This window comes from Colletotrichum lupini, chromosome 7 (assembly GCF_023278565.1).
Source record: "Colletotrichum lupini chromosome 7, complete sequence".
NCBI classification, from domain to species: Eukaryota; Fungi; Ascomycota; class Sordariomycetes; order Glomerellales; family Glomerellaceae; genus Colletotrichum; species Colletotrichum lupini.
In genome coordinates, this window is record NC_064680.1 from 710,724 (window position 1) to 723,626 (window position 12,903).

The 12,903-nt window shown below is 51.0% G+C and overlaps 7 protein-coding genes across 7 annotated transcripts; 5 read left to right on the forward strand and 2 right to left on the reverse strand.

Annotated features, from left to right (window-relative positions):
* Window positions 1-484: 484 nt before the first annotated feature.
* Window positions 485-1,045, forward strand: CLUP02_13254 (uncharacterized protein; the record flags this gene model as incomplete). The annotated part of the gene is made up of 1 exon (XM_049292197.1): window positions 485-1,045. A coding segment is annotated over one exon (561 nt), but the record flags the coding sequence as incomplete, so codon positions are not given.
* Window positions 1,046-1,334: 289 nt separating this feature from the next.
* CLUP02_13255 (uncharacterized protein) lies at window positions 1,335-2,395 on the forward strand (the record flags this gene model as incomplete). The annotated part of the gene is made up of 2 exons (XM_049292198.1): window positions 1,335-1,825; window positions 2,098-2,395. 2 exons carry the CDS (start codon window positions 1,335-1,337, stop codon window positions 2,393-2,395), a joined length of 789 nt encoding a protein of 262 aa, XP_049149344.1.
* Window positions 2,396-5,787: 3,392 nt separating this feature from the next.
* Window positions 5,788-6,069, forward strand: CLUP02_13256 (aflatoxin B1 aldehyde reductase member 2; the record flags this gene model as incomplete). Its single annotated transcript, XM_049292199.1, has 1 exon — window positions 5,788-6,069. The coding sequence occupies one exon, from the start codon at window positions 5,788-5,790 to the stop codon at window positions 6,067-6,069; it is 282 nt and encodes a 93-aa protein (XP_049149345.1).
* Window positions 6,070-6,940: 871 nt separating this feature from the next.
* Window positions 6,941-7,090, reverse strand: CLUP02_13257 (uncharacterized protein; the record flags this gene model as incomplete). The annotated part of the gene is made up of 1 exon (XM_049292200.1): window positions 6,941-7,090. A coding segment is annotated over one exon (150 nt), but the record flags the coding sequence as incomplete, so codon positions are not given.
* Window positions 7,091-7,755: 665 nt separating this feature from the next.
* Window positions 7,756-8,263, forward strand: CLUP02_13258 (uncharacterized protein; the record flags this gene model as incomplete). Its single annotated transcript, XM_049292201.1, has 2 exons — window positions 7,756-8,029; window positions 8,088-8,263. 2 exons carry the CDS (start codon window positions 7,756-7,758, stop codon window positions 8,261-8,263), a joined length of 450 nt encoding a protein of 149 aa, XP_049149347.1.
* Window positions 8,264-8,309: 46 nt separating this feature from the next.
* CLUP02_13259 (uncharacterized protein) lies at window positions 8,310-8,779 on the forward strand (the record flags this gene model as incomplete). The annotated part of the gene is made up of 3 exons (XM_049292202.1): window positions 8,310-8,469; window positions 8,533-8,557; window positions 8,629-8,779. 3 exons carry the CDS (start codon window positions 8,310-8,312, stop codon window positions 8,777-8,779), a joined length of 336 nt encoding a protein of 111 aa, XP_049149348.1.
* A 36-nt stretch (window positions 8,780-8,815) lies between these two features.
* On the reverse strand, window positions 8,816-10,087 carry CLUP02_13260 (pectate lyase; the record flags this gene model as incomplete). Its single annotated transcript, XM_049292203.1, has 2 exons — window positions 8,816-9,239; window positions 9,306-10,087. The coding sequence occupies 2 exons, from the start codon at window positions 10,085-10,087 to the stop codon at window positions 8,816-8,818; spliced, it is 1,206 nt and encodes a 401-aa protein (XP_049149349.1).
* Window positions 10,088-12,903: the final 2,816 nt, after the last annotated feature.

Sequence of the window (12,903 nt, forward strand, 5' to 3'; positions counted from 1 at the left end):
CATCTGTTTAAGCATGTCGGATGTGAACTCCGTTGAACGGTGGACTCGCTGAGGTTTGCAGGGTTGGCCTCCATCGTTCAGGTCTGTCGTGTGGTTTCTGAGGAATCGACTGCTGGGTTCTCGTGTGTGACTACAACCCCATCATTCTTGGTATTTGGACTTCCCGAGCACCTGGAATCAATACATCTTCCGATCTGATGGGTTGAGGAGGAGGTCTCGTTGGCCGCGAGCAACTCGACCTCAAAGCTGGCGATGAAACTCTGTAATATGCTGTGATTGACCAGTTTGCCGCGCAGACTGCGTTGGCAGCCGGGCCATTTATAGCGAGTGCCTCAAGCGGCAATTTCGCAGCGATCAGTGGCTTAGACTAGGCCAGGGCTTCCCCTCAGGAAGTATGGGCTTGGCGGCTACCGTTACATCTTTCTGCAGCCCTGATACGAGTCTATCGGAAGCATGAGTTGATGAGGCCGTTCCTACATGAGATGGCAGGGTGCCATTGGCAGCTCAGCTCTACTGCGACTGTGTCAGTAAGAGACTGAGAGCCAGGGAGAGAGGCAAAGTTCCAAATCTCACTTGCATCTCGCTGGCCCTGCCATCTCAACCTCCCCAAGTGCACGGCCGCTGGCAGAGTTATTCGACCGCCTTAATGGGCTGCCTAGGCCTACTAGGTCATCTTCTTGTCGCCCTTCCGCACCCCCTAGCTAGCGGGCGCAACAGCGCCAAGGATCATGACCTTGCCCGCTGGACATCATCTCGTTGCCTACGAGCTTTGATGGGGGATCCATTAACACAGCTTGCAGCTTTTGATGCTGCTATTCCCATTGGGGAAGTGTTTTTCGATATGGAGTGCTCGATTCGAGTAAAGAGAAAACCAAAGTCCCTATTCCCAAGCCCACGGGCGTCAATGGTGCTGCCCGCTCATAGTGGGACGGGCAAGGGTGAGGAACATGACTTGATTCTTGCTTTTCTCCAACAGGTCGATCATTCAACACGGTCTACGGAGCTTTGGAGGATCACTTGCCATGTGCGTCTCCCCTGCTCTTGAAGGTTGATGAAGGCAACGAAGGATGGGCCTGGGCCTTGATAATCTGCTTGCTGCTGGTCCTTCTCTTCTGGGTGTTGTAAGTGTATATCTTGGCTGCCACCCCTCCGAACCAGCTCGAGATGTGGTCCTTCAGAAATTTTGCCTTCTGAATTCGTGCCCTTTCACTACATCGTCACGGTCAACTTGGCACTCTTGATCTCAGTCATTACTTAATACACAAAGCATCTATCCATCGAGTCGATTAGTGGTGGACAGAGACGAGGGGCGTATCACATCATTCCATTCAACAATGCCATCAAGTTCACCGGAGAGACACTTGGTCGCACCGGACAACAGCAACATCGCTTCCAGACAGGCATCCCAAGACTCGGACCGCGAAGTAAAATACCAGACAGGATTGATGCCCGCCGAATATGCGGGCCTCGAGGTGGCCTCGCCCTCACCGGGCATGAAGTACTACCAGCCTGCGCCGGGCGCCGCCCCCGAACCGGTACCGGCACCTGTCCCAGGCGGATACGCGCCGTACCAAGATCAAGATCAGCACAACGGCTCCGGGTACGAAAGCCACCAGTACCCCGCACATTCAACGGCCGGAATGGGGTACGGCGGAAGCCAAGCGGGGATACCGCCAAAGAAGAATAAGAGGATATGGGGCATCCCGGTGGCGACGTTTTGGGTAGCTATCGTCGCGTTGGTCTTCTTTCTGGGGACGATTGGGGCGTCTGCTGCAGCGGGAACGATCGCACAGGCGCATGCGGCGTATGTGCAGACGTGCCAAGCGTAAGTGAACATGAACAGCCAAATTTTGGAAGCAACAGAGTCTGACACTAGAGCAGCAAACTCGAGCAATCATCTCCATCAGCGTGCGCTTCGAGCGGATCATCAGCAGCATCCGCATCCGCATCAGCCTCGGGAGCCTCAGCACTCTCAGCATCCGCCTCAGCAACAGCATCATCAGCATCCTCCACTTCGACCTCACTCGCCTATATCCCGCTCCCAGGCCAAGCCTCCTCGATCCTAGGCGAAGCGACAACGAATTGCCCCGATCTTAGTTCAGAGAACAAGACGTACACAGTGCCGAACTCGAATCTGCGCTTCGTACGCGAGTGCGGCAACAATTACCCCATGAACGACCTGGGCCACATCCCGCTGACGAGGATGGAAGACTGCATGAACCTGTGCGCGGCACTTGCTGTCACGACGCAGAGCGCTGATGGGCCATGTGTGGGTGTGGCGTGGGTTACGGCGGGGAAGCAGGGGACGGATGAGAATTATTGCTGGTTGAAGAGTGCCAAGGGGGCGCCGGATCCGAAGGCGAATATTGAAGCTGCGTGGCTTGTGAGGACGTGAGAGAGGTGCGAGGCGGCGATGAGTTAAACTGGTGAGTGAGACGAGCGAAATGTGATAAGAATGAGATGAGAATGAGATGGGATGGGACACTTCTGAGCGGCGTTGTCGTCGGCATACTCTAATACCACGATTATCATATTCATCTCTGGCAATTAATACTCCTACGATAAGGTACTTTGAATGAAATTCAATGTTAGATACTTGTAAGTGGATAGACTGAGTTGAGCAGATACTTCCAGGCTTGAAGATTTCACGGCAACAATCCATCATACTTTGACTACGCTCGAAAAGATGGCGGCTGCATTTGAGCGTGCGGAGGCTGGGCGAAGTCGGGTTTTCTTTGTATTTCATGTGAAGACCTGACATTGCGCTCATAGGAAAAACACGGCTTCAGTCTTCCACAATCCATTTCGAGCCCAGAGGAGACTGCTCATGAAGAAATCTCGGATGCGCCGGTCTCAACTCCGGCCAGTCGGGACCAGTGGCCGGGCCCTATTCCGTACATAGTATTCCGTAGTGAGTTTGGCGTTGTTTTACGTGGTCGCACCGTGATTAAAGGGAGAGAGAGCACGGTTAATTAAGGTTTCCGTCAGGGGATCAGGGGGGATGACTTCACCAAACGCGTCCATCCTTATAGATGCTTAGGTAGCGACGCGACTCAACTTACCTGAAATAGTTTCAATGAGCACTTCATCAATCAGCTTCGTCGAGACAAACCTAGCCTAAGAAACTTGCCGTCTCGCAAATTCTCTGATTCATACACCTGTTCTTCAAACTTTCAAACACCCAGCCAACCCCTGTTGGCGTTCTTACGATGCATGCGCGCTCACCTACTGTGAAAACTCATCGTGGGGCCACGCCACTGAAGCTCCCATCACTTTGCCACATCCCCTTGACTTCAACAACTTTCATCACCAAAGCTGGCCACCAAGCTCGATATATTATTTGTCTGTCTCTCATAAGACTTGGGCAGTATCGATAATCACCTCTCTACGTACTCATTGCTACTCAATCATCGAGCTGCCTACACTACAATTGCCCGCCCTTCCCGAATCGCCACCCAAGCAACATCGCGCTACCACACCTTTGTGTATATTCAAAGACTCGCAAGGTCTCCGAGCTTGGTTCACGATGATTTCCAAGAAACCCGGCAACAGCCGCGACGCTAACCGCAATGGTTAAACCTCGAGCGGCGGTCAGGGTAAAGTTAGCGGCAAAGGTGTCACTAAAGGCAAGGGCAAGGACCGACGCAATGAATTCAGGAGATATGAGAACGATCAGAACAGGTTGGCCAAATTGGCACAGTCTCCGGAGGGACTTGAATATTGGCTAGCCGAGGAGGGACGGAAAGAAGAGGCAGCGAAGAGAAAGAATTCACAGAAAGCGAAGAAGGAGGCCGAAAAGGCTAAGGATTCGCGAATACAAGATGAGAGGGAATACGCGCAGCTTGTTCATCAATGGCACTCGACGGAGGCCTAACGTGGCAAGTTCGCGTTCCAAAAGTGTCTCAACCTCGACCGCCAAGCAGTCAGTCGATTCAGCATCTCTACCTACATACTCACTCGAGACTCCCGTATGTTTCTCGCTTTGGTCGACCAACATGTGCCAAAACTGGGCTCTTGTCAACATCCACAACGGTGTTCTCTGTCTCGAATGCGACCACTTCGCCGCGTTCCAAGCCGGCGGGCAGATGTGTAGAGGCACCATCAATTGGAATAAACGGCCGCTGAAGATCATGATGTTGCCATTTACATATCCGGACGTGAAATATCCCCCCAAGTCGCAGGAAGTCTTTTCTCTTGCTTGCGCGGACGGCGCGGCTCTGGGCGGAATCCGCGATGAGCACTGTACAGCATACATCTGTATCTACGACAGGGAATGATTGAGGTTGACCCTGCACAGGGAACTCATCAACCCGTCTGGCTTCATCAGCAGATGGAAGAATCCTCACCATTTCACCACGGAATGGGCCAATATTTGGCGTCTAAGGATAGAGGCAGGCCAGGTCCAGAGCGCCCTGTCAGCCACGCCCAGCATTTACAAAGGTCAACCCTCTGAACCATTGGAAAACGAGAACAGCTTTCCATCTGGCAGCACTGGCCTTCGAAACGTGAAAACGGAGCACTTCGAAGAAGATCAAGTTCATGTTGGCGAAGAGGACCAGGTTCTTGTTAAGGATGAAGACCAGACTCTCACGAAGAGAACCATATTTCATTCCATGAAGTAGATCATGTCCCTGTTGGCAGAGGGGATAAGGTTCTTGTTGACGAGGAAGACCACATTTCATTCCATAAAGAAAATCAGGCCTTTATTGATGAAGAAAGGAAGCAAGGGGAGGAGAAGAAAGGAGGAGGAGGAAGGGTATGAAGAGGACAGCCATGAAGAAAGTTATCAAAAGGGCTATTAGGAAGACTATGAAGAGGAAGATTACGAAGAAGACGAGGATGACCCTGACGCGAAAGAGACTGATTCAGGCTATGGGAATGAGCCCTACGATCTCGATGATATAAAAGCTTGCCTCAAGGAACCGCCAATACAACGCCTAGGTGTGCCCGGATCCCCCGCCGCTTCTAACGTGGTGAGCTGGGGTGAGCATGGGTGAGCGGGGTGAGTGTGTAAGGAATCGGGTTATGGGAACGAGGTCACTGTTATCGACATTTAGATGATTACTAGCTTTCCGTAACGATTGTATGCCTGTGTAATGGTTTTTAGTACTGCGAAGTACGGCTTTACTAAATGAAGTTAAAGAGCTGTATGGGACTTCGGAGGCGCAGTCCTCTCGCCCAATGAAGTCCTAACACCACCTTAATTATGAGACTACTTGCTAGGCAGCAGCGCGGCGGTCAACGTTGCCTACACAATGTATCGTTCAGGGTGCCTGTTCAATTTGAGGTCAGCATTGGCAAGTCTTTGAGCGATCTTCAGACATCCACCGTCGAGACGATGTTCCTGCAGTTTCCGGATCGCCAGACCCCCTTCGAGGACACGATAAAAGCAATGGGCGCTGCTCTGAACAGGGAAAGTTCAAGAACTACGGCTTATCAAACTACTCTACCACCGAGGTGCAGAAGGTTCTAGGGATCTGCGAGCAAAACGGGTACACTAAGCCCAGCGTGTACGAGGGGCATTAAGAGCTATTGTGCGAGGAGGCGAGAAGGAGCTGTTTCCCCTATTGTGCAAGCATAACATGACATTTTATGTATACAGGTATGTCATCGAGTATGTTTTGAGGGAACTAAGTCTCACATCCTATCAGTCCCGCAGCTGGTGGTCTTTTCTCGGGACACAAGGCTTCATCAGGCCGGTGGAAGAGTAACGTAAGTTTCAATACCATCGTAATCTCACTTACTCCAACGAGACAGCAGAACTTTATCGGTAAGGTCTATACTTATATGTACCGGAAACCTCTGGTTGGTTTTACGGTGTCTACGATCCTTAAGCTTGCGGAGAAGTATGGTATTAGCGGACACGTAGTCGCCTTGCGATGGATAGCATTCTATAGTAACTTGGATGTAGCATACGGCGATGCGATTATCTTTGGTGGTTTTAAGGTGGAGCAACTCTACTCGATACTTAATACACTTGAGGCTGGTCTTCTTCCCGAGGATCTGGCGGCTGCTATTACTGCTGTCTACTCTCAAGTGCAGGGTGCCGAGCCTCCTTATCACCTCTAGAATGTATTCAACTCAATAGTGGTTCTATGAGGAGTTCATGAATATTTAAAATCTTGAGTTTTTTCGACCAATCTTCCATCATCTTGAACCAATGTCGTACCATTTGAACTATGAATCCTGCAGGCACACCCAACTTGGACAACAGCTAGCAATCCAGCAGAAATCTCGGCGCTATTTACTCATGCATAATGCTCGATCTGCTGATTGTTCTCCGTACTATCTAATTTAGATACTGCAACACGCATTTAGGACACGAATCCGTAACATATCCGTTCTGGACCCGTTATTCATCTTATGCTGACATTGTCATTAGGTGAAATCGTGAATTTGAATAATTGTTGGACCGTTTGGTTACCTCCGTGGGTTGAAACATTTTTCTGATTGGTTCACTGTTTCACTTGTTTACATCGTAAAGAGTGCAGCGCTATGTAATCTCAGCTGGGCTTGACTCAATGAGGCTTTCCTCAGGACCATCGGTGGTTGAATATCCCTCGCGGAAATGCGACAGCAGCGTCTGTCAGTACTCCTTCCGGGCTCGGCGGCTTGTGCGGTTTCAATTGACAAAGTAGTCGAGCGTCAACGCCTTCGTCTTCCCCGGGGTCTGCGGCGCGGGGGCCTTTGCCTCATGACCAGCTGACCAAATCATAGCTGTCTGAAGCACGGTAATAGGCGAGAAGGATTTGGGTGACAATCAAGTTACATCCGCATCTAAGTATGAACCGCATCTAGATCCATGACAGAGTGGTCGGCAGCGCACATACCCATTCAAATCAATCAAACAAATAAGTCAAACAAACAGTCAAATATAGGATTTTCAGCAAGTCAAACAATCAAATATTCTAGCCCGTATATTTGATATATTTGATCAAATCTAGAATCTAAGGGTGGGCCCGAATATACCAATAATATACCAAGAAATTACGGGAAAAAAGGGGCCGCCCGGACCCGGATTCGAACACCGGACCTCCGGAATTAAAGTGGACCCGCCCCAAAAAATTCGGCTCCTGCGTCGCCGTATCCACTACACTATTTACACCTCTAAAATGCCCTTAATTCTGCTCTGTTTTAAAATTAGTAATCAGTTAAATCAATCAAATATTTGTTAAATTTATCAAATAATTAAATATGGCGCGAGAAATGAGCCAAACAATCAAATATGAACCTCATATTTGATTTGTTTGTATGGGTATAAGCGCTGGTGGTCGGCAGAGGGCGAAGTTGCGCGTAAGGGGTGAGATACCTAGATACTTCAAGCAGGCATATACGGAACGCGCTAGATGGCAGTAGGATGTAATATCTGCTCCTTTTCAATCTTCCGATCGTATTTGGTGCATGCAATCTTGTCAGAAGACTATATTTTCTAGATGTGTAAAAGCTACCTATGCTATCGTCTGACCTTGCATTGTGGCGTTACAATTAAACTTGACAATGCATATCCTGCTCGTTGGATGACACATCTTAGAAACAACGAATCCTAGGCTTGAGTTTGGAATACGGATGCCTAAAGCGGACTCCTTGGACTCCTTGGCCGCTTGTATAGACAATATCATATATCAAATCCTCTACTTGCCATTAAACCATTGTACCTTAAAAAGTAGTGAGTGATAGCCTCCGTATTCTTCAACGACTCACACATTAAAACTCATTATTAGTATCACTCGCATTTCAAACGATCCAACCTCCAGCATGCGTTCATCTGCTGTCTTCGTACCGGCGCTACTCGCCTACTTCGCACTGGCACAGAGTCAGACCGATTCCGCACCCGGGAACACGGCCACCTCAGTCCCCGACCTCGCCTCTAAAATCGGCCCTTGTGCGGCCGGCTGCCTAACCAAGGTCATTGGGCAAATCGGCTGTGGCAGTAACGATCTGAAGTGCCTTTGCGCTGATAAGGGAATCCTGCTCACCAGATTGGTGCTCTGCGGCTCGAGCGCCGGCTGTACGGTGGCAGACCTGTCTCGTGGGTGTTCCTTATATCTTACATCTAATAGTTCGTTTACAACCGAAGAACACTGTAGCTGACGTGGGAACATGGCTCCGATTAGGCGTCTCTGACGTTGTCAACCCGACTTGCAACGCCGTCAACCCCAACAACGACGATGACGAGGGAGATTCTATCAATGCTGCCGACCGTGTCAAGCGGAGCATGCCAGCGGCGCCTATTGCCGCGGCTGCTGCAGCCGCTGCCCTTTGAGGGGGCTGACCGGAGTGTGTTTTCTCAGTAGCATCATCACCCTGTGATGTCTACCTTAGTTGCTGGAGGTAATCTTGCTCCGCACCCAAACGGACAAGGAACCTTGTGCAAATCGACCAATTTCGTCACCATCAACGACGTCACCAGAATCTTGCTAGATTTCTTCAAAATGAATAAATACCATTTAGTTGCAGTCGGTTGCAAAGGTGACAATCCCTCGCAGGACTTCGTGAATTTGTGATCCGCTGTTACTCTCGACGGCTGATTAGGAGGGCCACCGCTCGAGTTCATCGTGTGAAAAGTTCATCGCTAGGTACATCAGGACATGAAGAGATATGTGCTTGATTGACCTGCAAATCCTGCAGTTATACAAGTATTTACAGCTCGAACAGAACCTTTGACTCCGAGACATCCAGTCCGAATCCCAAAGGACCAGTCCCAAAGCGTGATATACAGAGAAGAATAAGATACACAGACATTGGAGTCCTAGCGACCAAGTCAAACCAGCCTCCCTGAATTTTCTTCGCCGTGAACAATAACCAAAGAACATATTTACCAGCCAGACGTCTTGACATCAGTCTGCACGCAGATCTTCGGATCATCAGCCGCATTACCAGGCTCGCCACCGCCAGTGACGCCCTTTGAGTTCTTGCACACCGTGGCACCGCCAATGACGCAAGCGCCGTTAATGGTAACCTTGTCGCCGAGGTTGCCGTTGTAGTGAGCCACAGTCTTGCCGCCGTCGACGTAGATGTTGTTGAAGACCGCAGTGCGAGCAGTCTGCTGCTTGCAGTTACCGCACGAGCGCCAGAACTGGCCGACGTTCTTTGCGTAAAAGTCAGAGACCTCGACCGTGCCGCCGCCGTTGTGCTGGAACAGCTTATCGGGGGCGTCGCGGGCGCCGCCGCCCTTGACCGTGGAGGTGCCGCTGGTCTGGCGGAAGGTAGCGCCGTCTTCGCAGACCTTGTCCCACCAGCTGTTTCTCATGTGTTAGGCTGTGGCTTTGGATCAAGATTTTGTTGAAGGTAAGATGATGACTTACACATTGACGAGGTTGCAGCTGCCCTGGCACTGAATACCCTCTCCAGCACCGGCTCCGATAATGACGTTGCTGAGCGTGGCGCCGTCGGCCAAGATGAAGGCGGCGTCCTTTTGTCCGCCCTCGCTGCCCGTGCAGGTGCTAGGGACACGGTCATAGAGCTTCATGCCGCCGTCAAAGTTGCCGGAAATAGTCTTCGCCGCGGAGAGATTCTCTGTGCCGGCGGGTGTCGGGAAGGTCTTTACGATGCTGCCACTGCTGCCGCTGCCGCCGGAACCACCGCCACCACCGGGGAGAGTGCCGTTGTTGGCTGAGCTGCCGCCTCCGGTGCTACCACCGCCACCGGAGCTGCCAGTTCCCGAGCCACCAGATCCTGAACCAGAACCAGAGCCCGAGCCCGAGCCTGAACCAGAGCCTGAGCCTGAGCCGGATCCAGATCCGGAGCCGCTGCCGCCCTTCTTCTTATCCTTGCTCTTGTCCTTGCTCTTGTCCTTGCTCTTGTCCTTACTCTTATCCTTGCTCTTATCCTTTGCCTTCTCGGCGCTCGATCCAACGTCTGGAGTGTCTTCGCAAGTTCCATTGTCACCCGGGTTGGCATATCTGATCTCGACTCTAGCGGGACCTTCGACGGGCGCACCGCGGGGTTGTTGAGGCGCCATGACGGCGCGGGCGAGATGACCAATGCCTCCGACGTGTCGGCGGGCCGGCCGCTCGTAGCCATCTGGGTTGATGGGGTTCGCGGCAGCCAGTGCGGCAAGGGAGAAGAGGACCAGCCGGGACGCCATGTTGATGATGGTGTCGATGAAGGGGGTGGTCTTTAGGGGGTTTAAGATTGATGTTGTTGATAGTACCAGACTTTGTGTGTGAGAAAAGAAAGAAACACAAGTAACTACAAATGAGATGAAACAGTGAGAGTATGTAGGAGAAAAGGTGTGTGTTTGAAGGAGGGGAGTGAAGAGAATGTTTGTTTGGCGATGAGCAGCCTGATGTGGAGAGAAGATCTGCTCATAAACGGAGGACGAAGAAGACTGTCTTATATCTTGTCTTGAGGCTCACCAGCGTCGCGTAGTCAATGGCTTTTGAACCTGGTTGTTCTTCGCATCTGAGCATGCCCCTGTGCTCTGTAAATTGCAAAGTGATTTAGTATGGAGAAACCTCACCGGTAGCCCACCTGCAGATACAAGCCAAGATGTTTGGATATATTCGACGACCGCCTAGCCCTCTCCACAATCTTGCGTATATTGATGAGATCAGCAAGAGAGAACAGCCTCTTGTGCGAGAGGTGGGCCAGTACTCTCCCTCTTCTTTTACGGAACGGACGGACATTTGATGTGTTCAATCCGTCAGGGTCACAGCTTCATTGCCCCAAAAAGGACATGGACCGGCGGCATCTCTCAAGGGTAGGCACAAGAGAAGGAAGTGACAGTCACAAGGCAGTTCGAACTGGTAAGTGTTAGCAAGAATGTCAAAGTGGAACTCATTCAGGAACAGCTATGCAATATGGGTCGTCTGGTATAGATTCGACCGTCCGGGATGGCAGCTCCAGCGGGAGATGATCCGAGAGTTCATCCCGCCTGCGTGGTTGGCCATTACCTAGTATAACCTACAGTTTGGCTGTGTACCGCAGTAAAAAGAAAGATTAACATAAGGCCAAGGTGGGAGAGCGGAGGCGGGTTGATTGCACATCATATGTCAAACTTGCTAATGGTCTGGGCATTTTTGAGTTTGTAGCCCTTTGGGTGGCCGGATGGTCTTGGCCTCTTTGAGATGCTTTTGCTGCTTTTGCTGCTTGCCTCCAAGGTTCATGTCAAGTAAGAGTTGACGTTCCTGACAGGCTGACAGTCTTTCTGGAAGAGGGGAGGGGGACCCCTCATAGGTGGTGGGGTTGCTTGAGCCAATCTACCTGACTCCTATCCGGTCAAGGGGTCAAGGTCGGGCGAGCCGATTAGTCTACGGATCCCGGAGATCTCGGGGCGGGCACGGGGACGGTTGCTATCCGTGCGGATGAGGGCGTCTTGTCGGGTTTCCTCCAGATTAAGGCAAAGCTCCATGCTACGCTGTCCGTACATACATGATGTTGTTAACTGATCTCTCTCCTGTTCGGAGTCTCGGTTGTGCGGAGCATGCCTGGGGTTGCGGGAGGCCCTCTTCTAGTATCCGCCTGGCTGGGCTCAATGCGACCTTATTTTGAGGCTTAAAGAGTCGCCGAGACGGGCTTATTTCTATTTTCAACGACGAAGGAAGGTTTGATATTGGCGATGTAAGATGCTCGACATCGTTTGTCGCTCACTCAAGAGCACGGAGTCCTCCCGAAGGTTGTTTGTTTGCCTCACTATTAGAGTTCAATCACGTAGTGTAAGGTAGCAAAACTCTGATTTCCCGCCCCGAAAGACTACTCTTTGGGACCTGATCTGCAACTCAGGGGGGCAGTGAGTTGGAGCGGGCAGCAAGCGCAAAAAATCCGCTGACTGATGCATCTTTGTGATAGAGTTCAGGCCGCCAAGAAACGCTTTGCGCGCCAAGACACCACAGACTCATGCGAAAGCAGCCCACGGGGCAATGATTTTGTTCCTGTTGACTCGCGAAAAGAACCGTTCAATATGTGCGAGACTCCCACCTCACAAGTCTGAGAAAATAACGAGACAAACGGCGAAATGAAGTGCAACTGATTCAAAGGAGTTGAGGGCCCATCGTGACGTCTGCGAAATTGAGTTTTGCGCTGCGGTGTGGTGCACTTGCGCTTTCGCGTTCAAGCTCATGCACCAGCAGTAATTACCCCATAACGGCTTCATATCCGTAATCTGACAACTGACGCACACTGACATACACATGGTAACTCACACAAACTTCCCGCGAAAGTTCGAGACTAGAACGACTCGTCCCAATGGGCAATGACCTTCGGTCTCCCGTCAGTCTCCCGTTGTGTTTCTGAGCCAGAGAACCGCGGCTGGTGGTAAGTACGTTTGAGGTAGAGCTATAGCTATTTTTAAACTTTGATAGTAGTAGCCTGCAACCGCAACCGCAACTGCAACCTCGCACCTGGGACGCAAAGACACATGGCAGTGCTTGGTAGCGGAGCAACTTCGAGTGACCCATAGAACATCAGACTTGACTGTGTCCCATCAATACGACTTACATCAGACCAAGACATGGCAGCACGTGGGCACCCGCCTTCATTACCTCATGAAGAAGCAGTCTGGTTGCGCCCGGGTGCCGAGTACGCCGCGCCGCATGTACAATCCTGGACCAGCGTGGCCGTTAGTGTCAGGTTCGATATGATACCATTGACATTTTATGAACGTGCGCCCCGAAAGCCAATGCCGTGTCTGTGAAGCTTGGCCAAGCCAAGAGAAACTGATCAGACTTTAATGATTAGGAGGTGAAGTCCGAAATTTGTTGATGCTTTGAATAAAACTTTGTTGTGTAGTATTAATCATGAGTACTATGTACCTTAAGCAAGTAAAACACGCAGGTATCTGAGCCGACGGCGCTTGCTCTCGTGCCATCGTTGATAGCGCTATCGGGGACCACGCTTGCTTCAATCTCAGATCTGGGTATCATTCGTAACTCCTTGGACCAAACAAAACTCCCACTCGGCGGT